Source organism: Vipera ursinii (assembly GCF_947247035.1).
Source record: "Vipera ursinii genome assembly, chromosome: 2".
In the NCBI taxonomy this organism is placed as follows: Eukaryota; Metazoa; Chordata; class Lepidosauria; order Squamata; family Viperidae; genus Vipera; species Vipera ursinii.
This window is the reverse complement of record NC_139513.1, coordinates 228,320,587-228,339,735: the sequence shown is the minus strand read 5'-3', so window position 1 is coordinate 228,339,735 and position 19,149 is coordinate 228,320,587. Positions and strand designations below refer to the sequence as shown.

At 41.5% G+C, this 19,149-nt stretch overlaps 1 protein-coding gene across 1 annotated transcript; it reads left to right on the top strand.

Annotated features, from left to right (window-relative positions):
- The first annotated feature begins 9,896 nt into the window (after positions 1-9,896).
- On the top strand, positions 9,897-18,760 carry RFK (riboflavin kinase). Its single transcript, XM_083352879.1, has 4 exons — positions 9,897-10,287; positions 12,871-13,022; positions 14,604-14,706; positions 16,259-18,760. The coding sequence occupies exons 1-4, from the start codon at positions 9,996-9,998 to the stop codon at positions 16,390-16,392; spliced, it is 681 nt and encodes a 226-aa protein (XP_083209005.1). The 5' UTR covers positions 9,897-9,995; the 3' UTR covers positions 16,393-18,760.
- Positions 18,761-19,149: the final 389 nt, after the last annotated feature.

The following is a 19,149-nucleotide window of genomic DNA, read 5'->3' as shown; positions in this document are numbered from 1 at the left end:
GATTTATGGACATAGGCATGTATTTTGATTTGGGGTATGTATTTTTCTTTTCCAGCTATGGAAAAGTTTTGGCCTTGTGTTCTTTTACTACGGGGACGCGGTGGCTCAGTGGGTTAGGACGCTGAGCTTGTCGATCAGATGGTCGGCAGTTTGGCGGGTCGAATCCCGAGTGCCGCGTAACAGAGTGAGCGCCTGTTACTCGTCCCAGCTTCTGCCAACCTAGCAGTTTGAAAGCACGTAAAAATGCAAGTAGAAAAATAGGGACCACTACGGTGGGAAGGTAACAGCGTTCCGTGCGCCTTTGGCGTCTAGTCATGCCGGCCACATGACCACGGAGACGTCCTCGGACAAGCGCTGGCTCTTCGGCTTCGTAATGGAGATGAGCACCGGCCCCTAGAGTCGGAAATGACTAGCACGCATGTGCGGGGGAACCTTTACCTTTACCTTTACCTTTACCTCTTTTACTACATTCTTTTGACTTCTAGTCTTTAGCCCTGGGGTTCTCATAGCTTTTCAAGATCAGCAAGGGCATCCATTTAGAATATTCTTCTGTCTTCACATTTTTGCTTAGGCCTTGTTTGTATCTTTTTTCACTAAATTATTAATTTTAGAAAGCAAATGCAAGTAAACGCTCGGTATCATTGAGCCCTATAACCCTACAATCCTCTCCCTGTAGATTAAAATGGCATATACGGTAAGCTCTTCCAAGAAATTAGTACAGGAATCTGTTGGGAGGACCAACCCAGGGAAATAATGGCAATTTTTTTTTTAAAAAAGGGCAAAACTTGCCAAGGAAAGCTATTGAATGAAAGCATCCCCACAATGCTGTTAACCTTAAATCAATGCATATTTTCATGGCAAGATTTTGCAGACCTTTGCATAGTGTACATGTCTTTCAAAGTAATCAGAATAATTGCCCCGATTGTCACCTAATCCATTCCATTTTTCCCCTCTAATAAGCTGAAAATTAATTATAAATTTCATCAAGACCAAACAAATTTATACTGCAAACCAGCCATAATACTGCCTTGTGACATCCATTTAGGATGCTACATCTGCCACCCAAGTTTCCCTTTTCTCAGCCTTGCTTCTCTTGCAGTGGGTGAGTAAAGCAGCTGAAGAGAGAGAATTCAGTGGAGGAGAGAAGCAGCAGCCCAGAATGGCTTCTTCGGCACCAGTCTCCCAATCCCATTACTATAATTAGGTCATCCACATCTATTTTACATGGCACAAAGACAAAATTGATGCAAATGACATGTCAATTATATAATTATGTAAATAATGCAAAATGGAGGCAAATAGCTTAAAAGCCAATTACCTAATGTTGTAATTGATGTCAGTTTCATAAGTTATGACGGCTGGGTGAGTGTGGTGCAATGGTTACGGTGACGTACTAAGAGTGGATGGAGTGTACTAGCTTGCCGTCAGTTCACAACTATGACAGCTCATTGGGTGATCATGCTGTCAGTTTAATCTGTCTTATATATTTTGAGAAAAAACAACAACAACAAGAGGCAGCATTTGAGTGAAAGGGTGAGAAATAACCAGGTAAGTTTGAATTTAATGGACACTTAGCTTTAATGGTACCCCTTCACCCAAATGGTCTATTAAATCATGATTTTACTTGTATATTCAAGTTATGTGTGAGGCTCTTGATAAAAAACACCACTATCATTAAATATTACAAAAGGGAAATAGGTATAGAGCAGAATTGATATTAGTGATCTACACCTGTATAGGAAACTCAAGTTAAATCAGACTAAGATTACCTGATGCTGGAACACACGTTACACTCTTTCCCTACAAGTGACTTATCACATCTTCTTTGTTTTTTATCCATCACTGAGGTAATTTAAAGCCTTTCCAGATTATTGCTGTATTAATAAAATCATACTGGACAATTTTAGAAGGCACTATAAAGCCTTAGTGTGGAAAATGACCTTTGTTCAGCAATCGGAGACGTAACTTCCTCGATTTTTAGCTTTAAAATTGAGCATATCCTTTGACTATAATTCCTGTATGAAATTTTAGTGGTAAGACCACAAACACTGCCTCAAAAAGCTATACTATAATAACCCCTATGACAACAAAGCATGGCTTGGCTGCATTTTTAGCCACCCTTCTATTACCTATCTGGCATTAAAGGCTGCAGGGCACTTTGGAAGACATTACAATGCATGTATAAAGGTTGACCTGAATTCCCAGAATAAATTTACGCTCTTGCAGATACTGTAGAAGCAGAGCCAGTTAGTTCTAGTGATTAAGACGCCAAGCTAGAAATTAGGAGATTGTGAGGCCAGTCACTCTCTCTCAGCTCACAATGTCAGTTGGTCAATTCCTGTCACAATCATTGGATCAAAACTTGGTTGATACAAAAAAAAGTAGATCCTGTACTTCTGGGAAAACACTAGGAAATTAAAAAAATTCTATGAATAGCAGAACACATTTTTCGAGCTGACAAGTGCAGAATCCATAGGAAATGGCAGTGTTTGTCACCTGTCACACACTGAATGTACTGTATACACATACAACAGCATGGTGGCTCAGTGACTTAATAATGCTGGAGATGGTCTTGGCTCTAGTGATTCGAGCCCAAGCATTGTGTGGCAGGGCGAGTTCCTGTCACTCACCTTAGCTTCTTTCCACCTAACAGTTTGAAAGCAGGTTCTACTCAAGTAGACAGATAAGTACCACTTCAGTGGGGAGGCAAGCTGGTGCTCTGTGCAGGCAGTCATATTCCTGACAGCTCTGAACCTTTCTGGTTGTGGCGCCTGTTTCTGAGGCCACTCTGGGAAGGGAAGGGCCCTTGGCTGATGCTGCAGAAGGAGCTGCTCGTCTTTCTGATGTGAAGCCAGCTCACCCTACTGTGGTACACCTTGGGAAGTGCACAAGCGTGTCCTATAACAGGGCTGGTACCTTGGCAAGCCTAACTACTACTGTACAATAGTACTGTGGTCTCCTGGCTACTGTAACAATGCCATACCTTAATCATCATCATCATCCTTGGAAAGGACTCGATAAATAGACCAAAAAGCCAAATCCAGTCTGAATATCTGGCTGACAGTGCGACAAACAACAACAGCAACAATAATAATAAATACAAGTTTGTATTATTTTAGAATAAGAATATTTAGAGTTCTGGAATGGAACTTTCAGCAGTTTCAAGGCCAATGAGGTAAGTCATTTAAACATTTCGGCATCATGGAAGAAGGAAAAGCTCATGAGATGATTTACAGGAAACTCGGATCCCGTGCCAACGAAAGCATCAAAGGTAAATGAAAACTAGGTTTGCCCGTTGCTGCTGGAGACAAAGAATTGGGACACTACTGAATGAGTCATACTGCAGGACTAGTAGAGCCTGTTCCAAGGCAATTTCGGATGGTTTGAGGGTGAACATCTCTTCTTACAAATTATAGTGTTGCTTCTTCTCCTAGCCTTGTTCTGGGTCTCTGTATCTGAATGTGTAATTAAAGTCTCAAAAATAGCACCCACCCCTTTTGTAAGCAGTAACTAATCAGTAAACAGATTGTAGTCAGGAACAGAATTCCCATTTATCAAGGAAAAAAGGAACAAGTCAATTGTATTTATAGATATAATGCACTGCATTTGTCCTCAAGGTGATTATTATTATATACAGCTCAGATGCCCCCAACCTTCTAATCACATTTAGGAGATATACATGTTGGCACTTGCAAAGGTAACAAGTATTGAACTTTTTTGGATTGCTTCAGGAAAGCTTCTGAAGATGGGATAGATTGATCACCTGTGTATCAGCTGACCAGTGAACCTTCATTAAAACCTAAGTCTTAAATCAACCCAAGTGGAAATGATTGTGGTTGATAGTTCTGAAATTCTGTGATCGGCCTACCTCAACTGTTTTGAACTACTTTTCTCTAAATTTTTGGAGAAGCAAGAATAGGAGGTATGCGATATTGAGGGCAAACAAATAAACACTGGAAGTTTTTAAGAAGAGACTGGACAGCCCTTAGTCTGAAATGGTATAGGGTTTCTTGCCTGAGCAGGGGGTTGGACTAGATCAGGGGTGTCAAACTCGCAATGTCATGGGACGTATCACGACTTTTTTTCCATTGCCAGCAATGGGGTGGGTGTGGCTTCCATATGATGAAACCAGCCCACAGGCCGGCAGTTTGAAATCCCTGGACTAGATGACCTCCAAGGTCCCTTCCAACATCAACATCAACATCATCATCATTACATAAATTTGAAAACCAGCATCTATGCTCTGTAGAATTTGATCATCTAATGCAGGGGTGTCAAACTCAATTTCATTGAGGGCCGCATTAGCATTGTGGTTGCCCTTAGGGGGCCAAGTGGGTGTGGCCAGGGTGGGCATGGCCTACTGGGTGGGCGTGGCTAGAGTGCGTATGGCCTACTGGGTGGGCGTGGCCAGCTGTACATCGTTCGCATCCAGGGTGCCTATGGGGGCCTGGGCAGGAGTGGGACAGATCTGAGGGTCTCTGGCAGGAGGAGGGTCTCTGGGCCAGGGCCAAGGCAGTGGGGGCCGTTCCCTCACTGTTTCCAGGATGGCTTTGTGGGCCACATGAAACCACTTCACGGGCCGGATCTGGCCCCCGGGCCTTGTGTTTGACATGTCTGATCTAATGAGTTGAAACAACATACAGCACTTAATCACTGACATCCTTTTAGTGATGTTTTGTTTAAATTCCTGAAACTTTTCCCTTCAGGCTTATAATGAGAGCGGTTGATGTCATTTGGGTTTGTTGTGTGTGTAGGACATACAGAAAGTGCATACATGAGTTTGTGCATATCAACATAGGTTAATCCTCATAATAGCCTGATCCTTGAAAACATTTTCTACCATATTGGTAAAAATCCATACTGAACTGGATATCAACTTATGTTCTGAGATGACCACCTTATGATTACTAAAGTATATAAAATGTTACTTAAGGTGAATCTGGAAGATGAATATGTCAAATATTGTATGGTAAAATGGGTGAAAAACTTTAGGTACAACATAAAGCTAGATAAATGGGAGAATGCATGGACCAATGGTTTAAAATTTACTTTGAATTACAGATTGAAAGAAATTTTTTATAAAAATAGTAGCCATTTTGTAAAAACCATAACGGTAAACTTTAACAAAATGAAAACTGCTAGTTTAGTAATTTAACACTTCTTTTTATTCTAATTGTTTATAATTGAGTTAATATGAGATAAAATAATAATTAAAGTCTTAGATAAAGAGAACAAAAATACTTAACTTTGTTTTTCCTAAACAATGTTATACATTCCTTGCCAGCAGTAGGTCAGTTTTGACATTTTTTGGCCAGTATGCTATGAGCACAATCCTAGTTCAATGTTATTCCAAGGTTATTTATGTAATTAATACAAGCTAGGAAATGTCAGCTAAGATTTTTCTTGCAAGTTCTGTTGCCCGTATTCCACCATGAGGAGGTACACACAATTTACTAAAGCTGTCAAGATGCAATATTACAAAAGCAGAAAAAAATTAAATCACAGCAAAATTATCAGGCTCATTAAGGCTCTGTTTTTCAATATTCATGTTTCCAAACAACTTATATTATTGCTAGCTAATTTGGTATAAGTTTCCACTTGTATAGTGCACTTGTTGATATGTTCATTAACATTTATTTCCAAACTTGTGAAGAATAGGGAAGATACTTTTTTTAAAAAAAAACACACACCCCTAAATCCCAATTATCTTTTTCAGGAAAACAAAGCAATGGCTGGGCTATATGACATCCAATTTGGCACTTCCCAGGGAAACTAACATTTAGAAGGACAAAGAAAGGTGATAAGCTGGAAAAGATAATGGGAAATGAACAAGGCCATGGGAAAGCAGAAATCCAAAATGTCTTAGAAAAAAACAATATTTCTAACAATACTGCCCCTGGGTTCATTTTTACTAAAACTATTTTTTGTAATCCTACAGTATATAATTGCTTCAGAGTTATATCCTAATTACCTCACTGAGCTAACTAAGCATGATATATTATATCCAATGAAATATCTTGCCTTTGTTTTCAGCACTTTGACCTTCTCTTTAGCAGTGTCAATAAGCCCATTTGTGCTTCAATGTAATTGGTCACTTAGTGTCCACTTTAAATGATTCACTTTAAGGAGAAATATTTCCACTGCACAAATGTAATTATAGGATTATAATTACATGGATAAGAATTCAGTGGAAAAGCAATACAAATTGGCAACAGAGGACAATATTTTCAAGAGAACTGTAGATTGGCTTATTTGAAGCTTTCTGAAACCAACAGTGGTTAACATAAATCAATAGAAATATGTTTAGCTGTCATGGCTGCATGGTGAAAGAAACAAGATGGGCTTGCTTGCATAAGCTTAAGCATTACACATTCCATACAGTCTAGCATTCTGTCATGCAATAATTTGCAAGCAAGCATTTCAGATGCTGTTTTAAACTTCAGACTTCTGTTTTGAAGTGACTGTTCCTTAGGAGTTGGAACACCTAGTCTTGTTTTTTTTACAAGAGTAGATAACATCTGCCATCTAGTGGACATAAGAGAAATGTTTAATTAACTTGACTTCAGCAAACTTGTACCTATCTAGAATCTAGATACAGTATGTTGGGTAGAAGCTGTTTCTCAGGCCAGTCAGTAATTGCCATCACCAGACTGGCATTCTCTACATACATTCCAACCAGAAAGTTTAAAAAGAAATAAATCAGGATTGTTTAGCTGAATTGCAAAAGAACATATGCCTTAGCTCATTCACAAGAACAGGGCTTTTCAACCTTTTCACCCATTGTACCACTTTTAGGATATGGCAACGTCTGAGTACCACCAGTCACCTAGCAAGGTGTCAAAAACATGACACCCCCCCCAAAAAGAAAAAAGTGATGAAGTACAGGTAGTCCTTGACTTACAACTGTTCGCTTAGTGACTGTTCGAAGTTACAATGGCACTGAAAAAATTGCCCCCCCAGGCCACAGCCAAGCAAGACATCTGCCTGCACATCCGGCGGCGCTCTTCCTCTTGTCCGAGGTTTTCATTGTTGTGAGCATTTCTGTTGAGGATTGGCAGCGGGGGTGGGGTGGGTGTTTGGTTTTTATTCCCCCCGTCTGCTGGGTGGTTGCAGCAAGTTTTGGTCACTTCACATGACCCTTGGACACTGTGACCGTCATAAATATGAATCAGTTGCCAAGCATCTGAATGTAAATCACAAGACCCTGGAGATGCTGCAACATTCCAGCTGATCGGCGCTTCTTCTGGGCTCAGCAGACGTGCTGGGATCAATGCCAAGCTCGAGCTGGAGCCTGGCACTATATCCTGGTGCTTCAGCTGTCTCTTGCTCTGGCTTGTGCGGTGCTGCCACCGGTTCAGCTCATTCCCCTCCCCCGCTACCACGTTTCTAGGATGGTCACGTGCCACCTGCCAGGTGTCAATGTACCACAGGTGGTACCCGTACCACTGGTTGAAAAGCCCTGCACAAGAAGGTTCCCCACTGAAATATTTAAGAGACCTTGTTCTCATGATGTCACATCGATCTCACTGCTAACCCATTTCCGAAGCAAGCCAGAAACTTTAGGTGTTCTGTGGAAGTTGGATTTTCCCTGCTATCCTGATACAACAGCCTGGATGCAGCTGGGGAATCTAAGGCACATAGAAAAGGATTCCTGAGACGATCCAGTATGTGTTGGCCATCTGCTCAGTTTTCCAGTCTGTGTTGGCCATCTGCTCAGCTTTTTCTCCCAGTGTTAACTACTGGGATGTTAGTGGAGCCCCATACTGTATACATGTGTGTGTGTGTTGTTTTATGGTGCTTTCATATATATTTTTGTATTAGATTATTTTAACTTTCTTTGATTGTGGGGTTTAGTTTGCTTATATTTCAATACCTGACTGGGTAACATCATTGATGCTGGTGAATATTGGATTTGCTCTCTCTTCATATACAGTAGCTTGCTGTGCCAATGCTGGTCAGGATGTGCTTTTTGCCTTGGTTCAAAGCTTCAATTAGGATATTTTTGTCTGATAGTTCCTTTGGTGTTAATCCTTGATTATCTGTATGCAAGCTGCTGGAGAGGATGTTTCCTGGACTTATTTCCTTCTTAGCTTTTTCCATCTCTTTTGAATGGTTTGTAGATGTGCCTTATCTCTGTGTCTATTAATGGCTTGATTTATCTGTACGCCAAGCTTCTAAGAATTCCATAACTTTTTGAATTTGACTTGGTCTAGGGCAGGGGTAGGCAACCTCGGCTCTTTTATGACTCATGGACTTCAACTCCCAGAATTCCTGAGTCAGCATAGCTGACTCAGGAATTCTGGGAGTTGAAGTCCATGAGTCATAAAAGAGCCGAGGTTGCCTACCCCTGGTCTAGGGTTTTCCAGTTGTGAAACTGTGGTTGGTCCGTGTGTTGTTAAGATTAAGGAATTTTCATTGTGTCTTCTACAAGTTGATATTCACGAATGTGTTCTTCTAGTCTTCTGTCTACAAAACGCATACTCCTCCAGCTGGCTGAAGATAACAGCGTAACACAGTTGGTGATCATCCAGTTTGGGAAGGCTGGTTTATGATCTCCAGTATTCCTTTGAAAGAGGGATGTGGAATTAATGCCAGTGACTAAACTGTGTATTGTGGGCATGCGTGAACTGAATGAAATTCCTTGTAGTGCTCATCTCAGCAACATCCAACATTGTCTGGCACTTTCTTACCAGCTTTCCCAAACTGATTTTCCCCCAATGTGCTTCACTGCAGTTCTCGTGTGATTGCGAGTTATACTCTGAAACACTCATTTGTATGGGTGGGGGTAATATTTTAAAAATCTGTTGTTGACTTCTGCGGGCAAAATAACGGGAGATTTTTTGATAGGTTAGACCAGGGGTAGGCAACCTCGGCTCTTTTATGACTCGTGGACTTCAACTCCCAGAATTCCTGAGTCAGCTTATGCTGACTCAGGAATTCTGGGAGTTGAAGTCCACGAGTCATAAAAGAGCCGAGGTTGCCTACCCCTGGGTTAGACTAACACCGGCGCAACCCGTCGTGATACACAGATTACACAACTCCATCCAGTGCTTTTTTTGTAAAAGAAAAAGGTGCCGGAACTCACACGTGTCACACAACCCGCCTTGCCTACCCTACAAGGTTCCATCCAAAAAAAAGGTGCCGGAACTCCGTTCCGAGCGTTCTATGAGAAAAAAAAAGCCCTGAGTCTCCATCTAAGCTTATGTATTTATCGGAAGACTAAACCTTTGTTTTCGGTGACCGACCCAGATCTGGATCCTGCAAGCTTACGTCTGTACGTATCTATGTTTTGCAAAGCTAACGCCCAACGAAGTCATTTCTTTCCTTCGTGGCTGTTCACCCAAATTGGGGTTCAGAATCCCTAAAGACAATAATGCCTTTCCTAAAGCCGCCAGCAACCTCTTGTCTTTTCGACGCCAGAGCCGTTTCGCGAAACTTAGAAAGCCGATCTGGGAGAAGAAAAAAAAAAAAATCAGACGGGAAGAAGCAGCAGCGTCAACCTCGCCCCCCCCCCCCCCGAGGGCTTTCCGAGCCCGCAGTTGCCGGAGAGAACGCCAAGGCGCAGACGCGCCGGCAGCCAATCGCTTTCTCGGGCGGAGCAGTAACGCGGTGGCTCCGCCCACCGGCGTCCGACGAGCAAACCTTCGCGCAGGAGGGGGAACAGCCGAGCGTGCTAGAACGTTCTTGCGTTCCTTTCTTCTCCTTCCTCCTCCTCTTCTCCTCCTCCCACCTTGCCGCTTCTCCTGTGACGCAAGACAATGCCCCACCTCTTCCGCACCGGCAGTTCTCTTCTACGGGGGGGGGGGGGTGCGTGGTCACGTGCGTCACCGCTCGGAGCAGTAATGCGGTGGCTCCGCCCACCGGCGTCCGACGAGCAAACCTACGCAGGAGGGGGAACAGCCGAGCGTGCTAGAACGTTCTTGCGTTCCTTTCTTCTTCCTCCTCCTCCTCCTCCTCCTCCTCCTCTTCTCCTCCTCCCACCTTGACGCAAGACAATGCCCCACCTCTTCCCCACCGGCAGTTCTCTTCTACGGGGGTGCGTGGTCACGTGCGTCACCGCTCGGACGAGACGGGCTTGGCGCTTTCTGGGTCGGCCCGGGACAGGCGCGCTCGTCGTGGGGAACGGTGGCTCGCGCTCCTGGGGACCGAGCCGCCTCTGCTTCCCGTCCCGCGGCTGCCTTCGCGCCCTCTTGAGCTCCGTCGCCATGAAGAGCCTGCCCTACTTCTGCCGCGGGGAGGTGGTGCGAGGCTTCGGGCGAGGCTCCCAGGAGCTGGGTATCCGCACAGGTGAGGGCGGCGGAAGCGGGCTCGGCCGGGCGCCGCTGCCGGGTCGGGAGTCGGGTGGAAGCGTCGCGGCGGGTTCCTTTCCTTCGCCGCCTCCCGCCTGGTTCTTCTGGCGGCCGGCGGGGTGGTTGGTGGTGGTGGGGGAAGGAAGGTCGGCTTTTCTGGTTTCTTTCTTGCCTTGATTAAAACGAGGCTTTCGTAGAAGTGGAGCTGGATTATTATTATTATTATTATTATTATTATTATTATTATTATTATTATTATTATTATTATTATTATTATTATTATTATTATTATTATTTGGAGGGTGTCTGGTAATACGAAGTCCCGTTCAAAGTCCAGCTCAGCTTCTTCCTAGATCAGGGGTCTTCAAACTTGGCCCTTTTATGACTTGTGGACTTCAACTCCCAGAATTCCTCAGCCAGCAAAGCTGGCTGAGGAATTCTGGGAGTTGAAGTCCACAAGTCATAAAAGGGCCAAGTTTGAAGACCCCTGTCCTAGATAGAGCTTGTGGGGTTGCCCCCCCATAGTACAAAACGACTTTATTTTTTATTTGATTTTTTTTTTAAATCCCGTAGTTATTATTTATAAGTGCAGGTAGTGCTGGGCTGACAACAGTTCGTTTAGTGACCGTTCCAGGTTACAACGGCCCTGGGGAAAAAAAAGTGACTTCTGACTTTTTCACGGTTACGACCTCTGCAACCTCCCCATGATCATGGGAACAAAATTCAGATGGTTGGCAACTGGTTGATACATACTTACGACCGTTGCAACATCCAAGGGATTCCGTGATCCCGTTTCGCAACCCTCTCTCTAACAAGCAAAGCCAATGGGGAAACCAGATTCACTTAACCAGGTTGCTAACTTATCGACTCCAGTGAGTCCCTTAACAACTGTGGCAAGAAACGGGGCAACAAATGTCGCGCTTAACAACATAAATTTGGGGCTCAATTGTAAGTCGTAAGTCAAAGACTACCTGTAACTTAAACTCCCCCCTCCTCTTTTCTTACAACAATCCTGTGAGGTGCATTGGGCTGAAAGAGTGACTAGCCCAAAGTCACTCGGTTGGCTTTTATGCTTAAAGTGGGACTGGAACTCAATCTCCTGGTTTCTAAGCCAGCACCTTAATTGCTACACAAAAATGCCGTAAACTTAACAAGATGTATTGTGGGCTCCCATCCTAACTTATAACCCTCATATTTTCTGGTGTTACGTTGACCAAGTACCCAGCCTAAATGCCTCCCCAAGCAAGAGAGTCTCCCCAACTGTATAGATTAAAACCGTTTCCATAAGGGATATTTTGTGGTTAGAATTGGGCTTTGCATTTAATGAAAAGAGGTAGGTTTTTAACAATCCTGGTATGAAACTGCTCACTAATAATATAATTCCTAGTTTTTAATAGAACTAGGTTATGGGCTTTTTGTTAAAATACTTACATGCAGAGGAACATGGGCTCATTCACTGACTTTCCATTCCTTTTGCTTTAAAGGAGATAACATGTAACACAAATCAGATGTGGTTGAATTATATTATTAGGTAGCCTAATACAGGGCTTTTCAACCAGTGGTACAGGTACCACCTGTGGTACATTGGCACCTGACAGGTGGTATGCAACCATCCTAGAAAAGTAGCGGGGGAGGGGAATGAGCTGAACCGGTGGCAGCACCACACAAGCCAGAGCAAGAGACGGCTGGAGCTGCAGGGCTGTCAGGGCTCAGTGGAAGCGCCAGGATCAGCGCCAGGCTCCAGCTTGGAGCTTGGCACTGATCCTGGCGCTTCTGCTGAGCCCAGAAGAAGCGCCGATCAGCTGGAATGTTGCAGCATCGCCAGGGTCTTGTGATTTACATTCATATTTATGATGGTCACAGTGTCCCAGGGTCATATGAAGTGACCAAAACCTGCTGCAACCACCCAACAGACGGGAATAAAAACCAACACCGCCCCCACCCCACCCCTGCTGCCAATCCTGAACAGAAATGCTCAGAACAATGAAAACCTCGGACAGGAGGAAGAGTGCCGCTAGGCAGGCAGGCGTCTTGCTTGGGGGCACTTTTTTCAGTGCCATTATAACTTCGAACAGTCACTAAGTGAACTGTTGTAAGTCAAGGACTACCTGTACTTCATCACTTTCTTCCTTTTTTTTGGTCATCAAGTTTTTGACACCTTGCTAGGCAACTAGTGGTACTTGGATGTTGCCATAACCTAAAAGTGGTACAATGGGTGAAAGGTTGAAAAGCCCTGGCCTAATACCTTCATTATGTTGTAGACTAGGTACTATTTTTTCCTAACTCAGAGATAATTTATATATGTAAATTACCAAATTACAAAGCAACAGATGTTCCTGAAAGTTCAAATGCAGGCTGTCCTCCTTGAGTGTGTGTGTATTTGAAGAGTGACTTAAACATTGATGTAAATTACCTTAGTTATATTTAGACTGCCCTAACCTATAGTCAACCTCAACTGGATCATAGCATACTATGCTATTAATGTAGGTGTATGTACTGATCTAAGACTTTCTGCCCGATTTTTTTGAGTGTGCTATGTGTTATAGTATTTTAATGGTTCATATAAATTGTTATTTTTCAGCTAATTTTTCCGAAGAATTGGTTGATAGTTTCCCATCTGATATCTCTACTGGCATATACTATGGATGGGGTTGTGTTGGAACTGGAGATGTGCATAAAGTGGTTTTGAGTATAGGTTGGAATCCGTATTACAAGAATGTTAAGAAATCAGTGGTGAGTATGTTGTGTGTTAATAACTTAGAACTAGCTCAGGACCTGATCTATTTTTGGACAGTTTTGGCTGGAGAGGAGGCAGTGGAGTAGTGAGGCGTGGGATGCTCCATCAATAAGATGAGACAGATAGTAGCTCCCTGGACAAAGGGTGGAGACTGTGAGGAATATACTGAAAGAAAATGGAGGATGAGGGCTTCTCGGAAGTGCAGTGCATGCTCTATAGCTCACATTGTAAGCACTCCTGGAGAGCGAACTTGCAGGCTTTGCAACAGGTTGGAGGCGAGCCCAGCACTGAGAGAGCCTACTCATACTTGTCTGCTTGTTCTGGCCTTAACCTGCCCTAGTAAAGCCTCCTGCAAAATGTGGACAGGTTACAAAGCATCCAGATTTTGATGACGTGGCCAAACGATCACATGCAACAGCAAGAACTTTGAGGACAAACCATAAAATAATATGTTCAGTGCTGCCCTAACTTTGAACGGTCGCTGAATGGTCATTAAGAAAGAACTGTCTGAAGGGGGGGGGATAAATATTCAAGAAACTGCATTGGATAAAATCTTATTGGGGGCAGATGAGAAGCAAACAAGAAAACTGTATAAATTGTTATTGCGGTATAAAATCATTGAAGAACAAGTCAAAGAAATGATGTTGATATGGGCTAAGAATGTGGGACATGGTATCGATCTTGATGTATGGCAAACACTTTGGGACAGAAATAAAAAGATAACACTGGCCACAGCTTATAAAGAAAATCTATATAAGATGTTTTACCGGTGGCATCTCCCTCCAACACGGCTAGCTAAAATGTATAAAACAATATCCCCCAATTGCTGGAAATGTTCCCAAGAATTAGGCACCTATTTTCATGTATGGTGGACCTGTAATAAGATGCAAAGGTATTGGCAAAGGATATGGACATGGCTAGAGGAAATATTAGGACGGAGAGTAGAATATAGGCCAGAATTTTTCCTGCTTGGCATAACAAAAGAGAAACATAGCAAAGAAGAGTTATATTTAATAATACATGTCATCACAGCAGCGAGAATGACCTTCGCCCAGAAATGGAAAGATAGTGAAATACCTGACGAGAGTGAGGTGATAAACAAAATATGGGCATGCGCAGAAATGAACAAGTTAACTTTGGAAATAAAAAATAAAGATCAGTCAAGAGTATTATAAAATTTGGAATAAGTTTTACCTATGGTGGGAACAGAAAGGAAGGTCTTAATAGAGATATACAAGATGTTGAACTTAAATAATATTAGAATAACGGTGGATGATAAGATCGAATATTGTATATTTGTACATAAATGATACGTATATAAAATGTATATAACATATAAAAAATGATGTTAGACAAGAAGGTATGTTGGACCGATAATGCCATGTCCAAAGTTTTTAAATATTTTAAATAATAAAATTTGTTTAAATAAAAAAGAAAGAACTGTTTGTACTCTATTTAGAAGTCAATAGTTGTTTTGGTTTTACTTATATTTAAAACTTCTAGAAATAAATGTCTTTATTTCAGTGCTTTAATGTACATACAGTCATGCTATGAAATTGATGTTTCATTTTTTTTAGGAAACACACATCATTCATCCCTTCAAGAAAGACTTTTATGGGGAAATACTCAGCATAATCATTGTTGGTTATATAAGACCAGAGCAGAACTTTGATTCTTTAGGTAAGTCTTGAGTAATTTAGTATTTATTATTTGATAAATGGTAAGGTCTACTAATAAGATCAGGTCTTTAATATCATTATTATACAACAAGAGTTCTTAAAATATAGGTTGCCAAGGCAAAGAATATGAAGAGCGTTTATACCTGTATTGGTTTGGGTGAAATTGTAGATCAGAAACATTTTCTTCCTGAAGAAAATGTACATTTGCAACATCTACCTATGCTGCACATTATATAGAAGCAGAAAAGTATGAAAAATTGCTATTATCTGGGGGTAAAAAGCACAACTCAACTGATAAATCTCAGTTTGAGTGATAATTGTACTGTAGTAGGAACAAGAAACTTACCTATAATGCTGGAAGTTTACATCTTTCAACCCAATCTACTTCACAGGGTTGTTGATGTGGTACAAAATTCATCTTGAGTTCCTAGAGAAAATACTTAAATTGGGTGTATAATTCAATATGTCATGGTTTGACATATGAATAAGACTCATGACTTTTTTCTTGCTCCATCTTTTCTTCCTCTTTGGCAAGGTATTAGCCATGTCAATCATAACTAGAAGTTACATTGTTTTGGATCCTTTTAACCATTTCCTCAATTCCCATCTTATCTGCATAGAAAAAGCAACATACATAGGCACTGTCAGACTATATAACTCACTCAGTTTAGGTGGTATGAGAGAAAGGCAGCAGATGCTTTAAATATTTCATTTGTACCTTGAATCAGGCATTTACCAATACTACCAATGAAGGCAAATATGTGTGTGAAAGTAATGATTTAAAAGCTAACCAGCTGATGTAATGTGAGATGTATGATGTAATGATGGGAATGACTCAACAGGGTCTATGTCCCTTTAAGAGTTTTGTATAAAAGGCAAGACTCCGCAGATGTGTGCTGTAAGTGCTGTGTGTTGGATCCTGCTGTATTAGCACGTGCATGTATATTGTTCCTGGTGTATGATACTGTAGATAGTGTAAGATAAACCACCATTTAATATAGAGCACTCTTTACTGTGTTTACTTCTGGGTTATCTCAGTGCAATAAGACTCTGCATGCTCTGACAATGTGTCCCAGGGTAACGTTGCCAGATCCAATCTGAGTCTAGCAGAGTGTGTGCTAAAAAGCCACTACAACAGACACAAACAGAACTGCACACACACAGAGCTAGAGAGAAGTTCTCTGAAGATGGGCTCCAGCATGACTCCGAAAGCTCAGAAGACAAAACCCCTGGTCCCAGTGACTGACTCAGATCGGATCCTGCATTTATCAATATTATATACTTTGGAACAGATCTGAGCATTTTGTTGCCCGCACGCCACATCTGACTCAGGGTGATCGCAGTCTGGCCTGTGATAGTGGGGGGCACTAACAATGTTAGGGCAGGGCAGTGGCAGTGGGGATGGCGGCGGCAGCCTTGGGGTTGGGTTGTGGCAGCAATGGGCAAGGCTGTGACCTCCTGCAGCAATCCCAGTTTGTCATGTGGCCCCTTGATAAAATCAGTTGCCCGCCCCTGCTTTAGAAGTAATTAATGTTTTATTTTTTCCTCTACAGATGCACTTATAGCTGCTATTCAACATGACATTGAAGAAGCTAAAAATCTACTAGATTTGCCAGAACACCAGAAGTTTAAAGATGACAACTTCTTTCAAAGAAGAAATGTTAACAGTATGACTAATGGCCATTAAATAATTCCCTTTCTTTATTTTCATTGCAGTTATTTAAACTGAACTGATCTTCATGTGTTTCTTTTTAATAGAGAAGGCTGCTCTGCTCTTTAGGATTGTTATTCTGTTAGCATTATACCAAAATGGTTAGTGATTCTCTAAAAGTAACACTATTTTTGTTTTTTCAAAAAATGGCCATGTTACTTGACAAATAGCAAGTGCAATCTGTTACGTGTGGTTGTTAGTGCCATCTTAAGAGCAGACAAAAGTTTGTTTCCTAAATGTTTCTAAATATTTCTAATGATTGCTTTTTATTTAATTAATAATGCCCATGCTGTATATTTTTGGTGTGAAAGATTTCCAATGGAAAAATAGAAATATTATCAGTAATTTTACTGCCTGAATAATTATCCTAGACCTAGAGGCTTTTAATTGTTCATTTGAAACATTAGCTGGGTTCATTTGAAGTCCTTTTAATCCCCTTAAAATAGGATTTAAGCCCTCTGTGACTGAATTACGCTATTAATTTCACTGAGAGTAAAAACATCACTTAATTTCTCCTACCTTCAACTGAGAATTCCTAGATATTTATAGAGCTTATTTATTTTACTGTTTTATAGTGAATAGAAAGCCTTGATCTTAAGAGAGGCATCTGAACCTGGAACAAACCTTTATTTTCACAAAAGCTCCTTTACTTTTGATGCCACTTTGCTGTTACAAAGCAGCCTTTCATATGATTAAATGCTCCTTTAATTTGCTTGGAAGAAAATGCGATGAACTGGGCTCTTTGTGTATATGTACAGATAGCCTAGACTTGCAAGTCCCGACTGGGACCAGAATCTCAATCCTTGAGCAGAGCCGTGGTCAAGGGAGAATGTCATGTGATTACTTAGCCACTGTAATTGTTGTGGTAATTAAGCCGTCTCATGGGTTGCTGGGTGGACTGAGTCACAAGGAGCCTGGGGGGGTACCTCGGGGTAACGGAGGCCCTAAGAGGCTTTGAACAGGCTGTGGGTGACTTGGGAGATGCTGCAGGGCAATGCGAGGCCAAGGAAAGAAGCTGTAGCCACCCCCTGGAAGCAATAGCTGCCCCACAGAAAGTATCAAACACCTGGGAAGTTCAAAGAGCACAGCACAGAACAGCCACTCCTCATACACAAATACACAGTGGTGTACAAAGCAGCCACCCTGTGGAAAGTGCCAGTTAGAGGGCAATAGATGGGTAGTTGGGTTTGCAGTAGGGATAAGCTGCCAGGTGTCCACAAGGCCAGTGCAATACCTGTAACTTCGGGCACGGGTCACAAGTCCCTTTGTTCATGTTGTAATTTTGAACGGTTGCTGAACGAATGATTGTTAAGTGTAGGACGACCTGTACGTCTGCGTTGTGTGTCCGTGTGTACACATACATATATATGTGCAGTCAGTTCTTGTTATTCACAATAGTTACATTCTATAAAGTAATGAATTCTGATTTACTAAATACTGAACCATTGCTTCTAGGGGGAATATACAAAGTACTTTTATATAGTATGGGAGCTGAAATAAAAAGGCAGAGTGTCCACTTTATCGGCCTCAGTGGAAACATGCCTGTCCCCAAATGACTGCAAAACTGCCATGTGTATTTGGCAGTATAAATACATTTCAGTGAGTAGATGAAATTGTAAATATGAAATCCGCAAATAACTATGTACATATATTTATTTGTGTCTGTATACATGGTTTACCAGCTGCTATAAAGTGTATGTGTAACTTGCAATCCTAGCATGTTCCTATAGTGGCAGTTTTCATGGCATCTCTGTCAATATAGCTGCAGGGATTTGCTTATCCCAGGATATTTATGTGCTTGACAAAACAAAACAAAACCCCAGAAGCTTATTACCAAATGATGTTTTTTTCTGCTTATATTTTTTCATTTTGGTACGTTTTTATGTAAAATGCAACAAAAATTCTTTTAATTAAAACTTAATTGGATTTGTAAATGTGCTTACGGGAAAATGGGATGTGCATCGAATCAAAATGTCTAGTCTGGAAATGTGTACACTATGTGTATGGAGAATGAAGGTGACAGTGGAAAATTCAGTTGATTGCACTTTGATAATTTTACAAATGCACCAAGGGGTACAAGCTTCTAGGGATTGTGTATGTAGAACATTTGAGTCTTATTTATCTGTAGGAAAAAGCTCGTATTGAATATATGTCAAATGCATCAGGAGAAAGACCATCCCAAATTTATGTTCACTGCATGAGCATCATGAATTAGAATTTTTATGTCCTTCATTTAAGATGGTGCCCCAGTTAGTTCATTTGCAAGGAATCCTGAATTCTGTTTTTCATGGTTCAAATTTTTATTATTTCATATTTCATGTTGCCATTAAATTTTAAAAACTTGGGTTTTCCTTATTTTTATCTTGATAAAGTGCTCATGTTCTCTTTCTCTTTACCCACTCTGCATATGCAGTTCTAGCTGCACCAAGGCCTTAAAGATAGTCCTCAATTCACAACCATTTCTTTAGCAATAGTTTGAGGTTACAATGGTGCTGAAAAAAATGACTTAACTTAATTTGCTGTTCTTCACACTTAAAAAGCCTTGCAGCTTCCCCACAGTTATGGGTAGGTGCTTGCCTACCAGTTTGTATTTATAATGGTAGCAACATTCTATGGTCACATGATCACTATTGCTTAAATATTTGCTTAATGACTGTAGCAAAAAAGTGCAAAATTCGGTGACACACTTAATGACCACATTGCTTAGCAATAGTTCTGGTCCAAAATGTCATA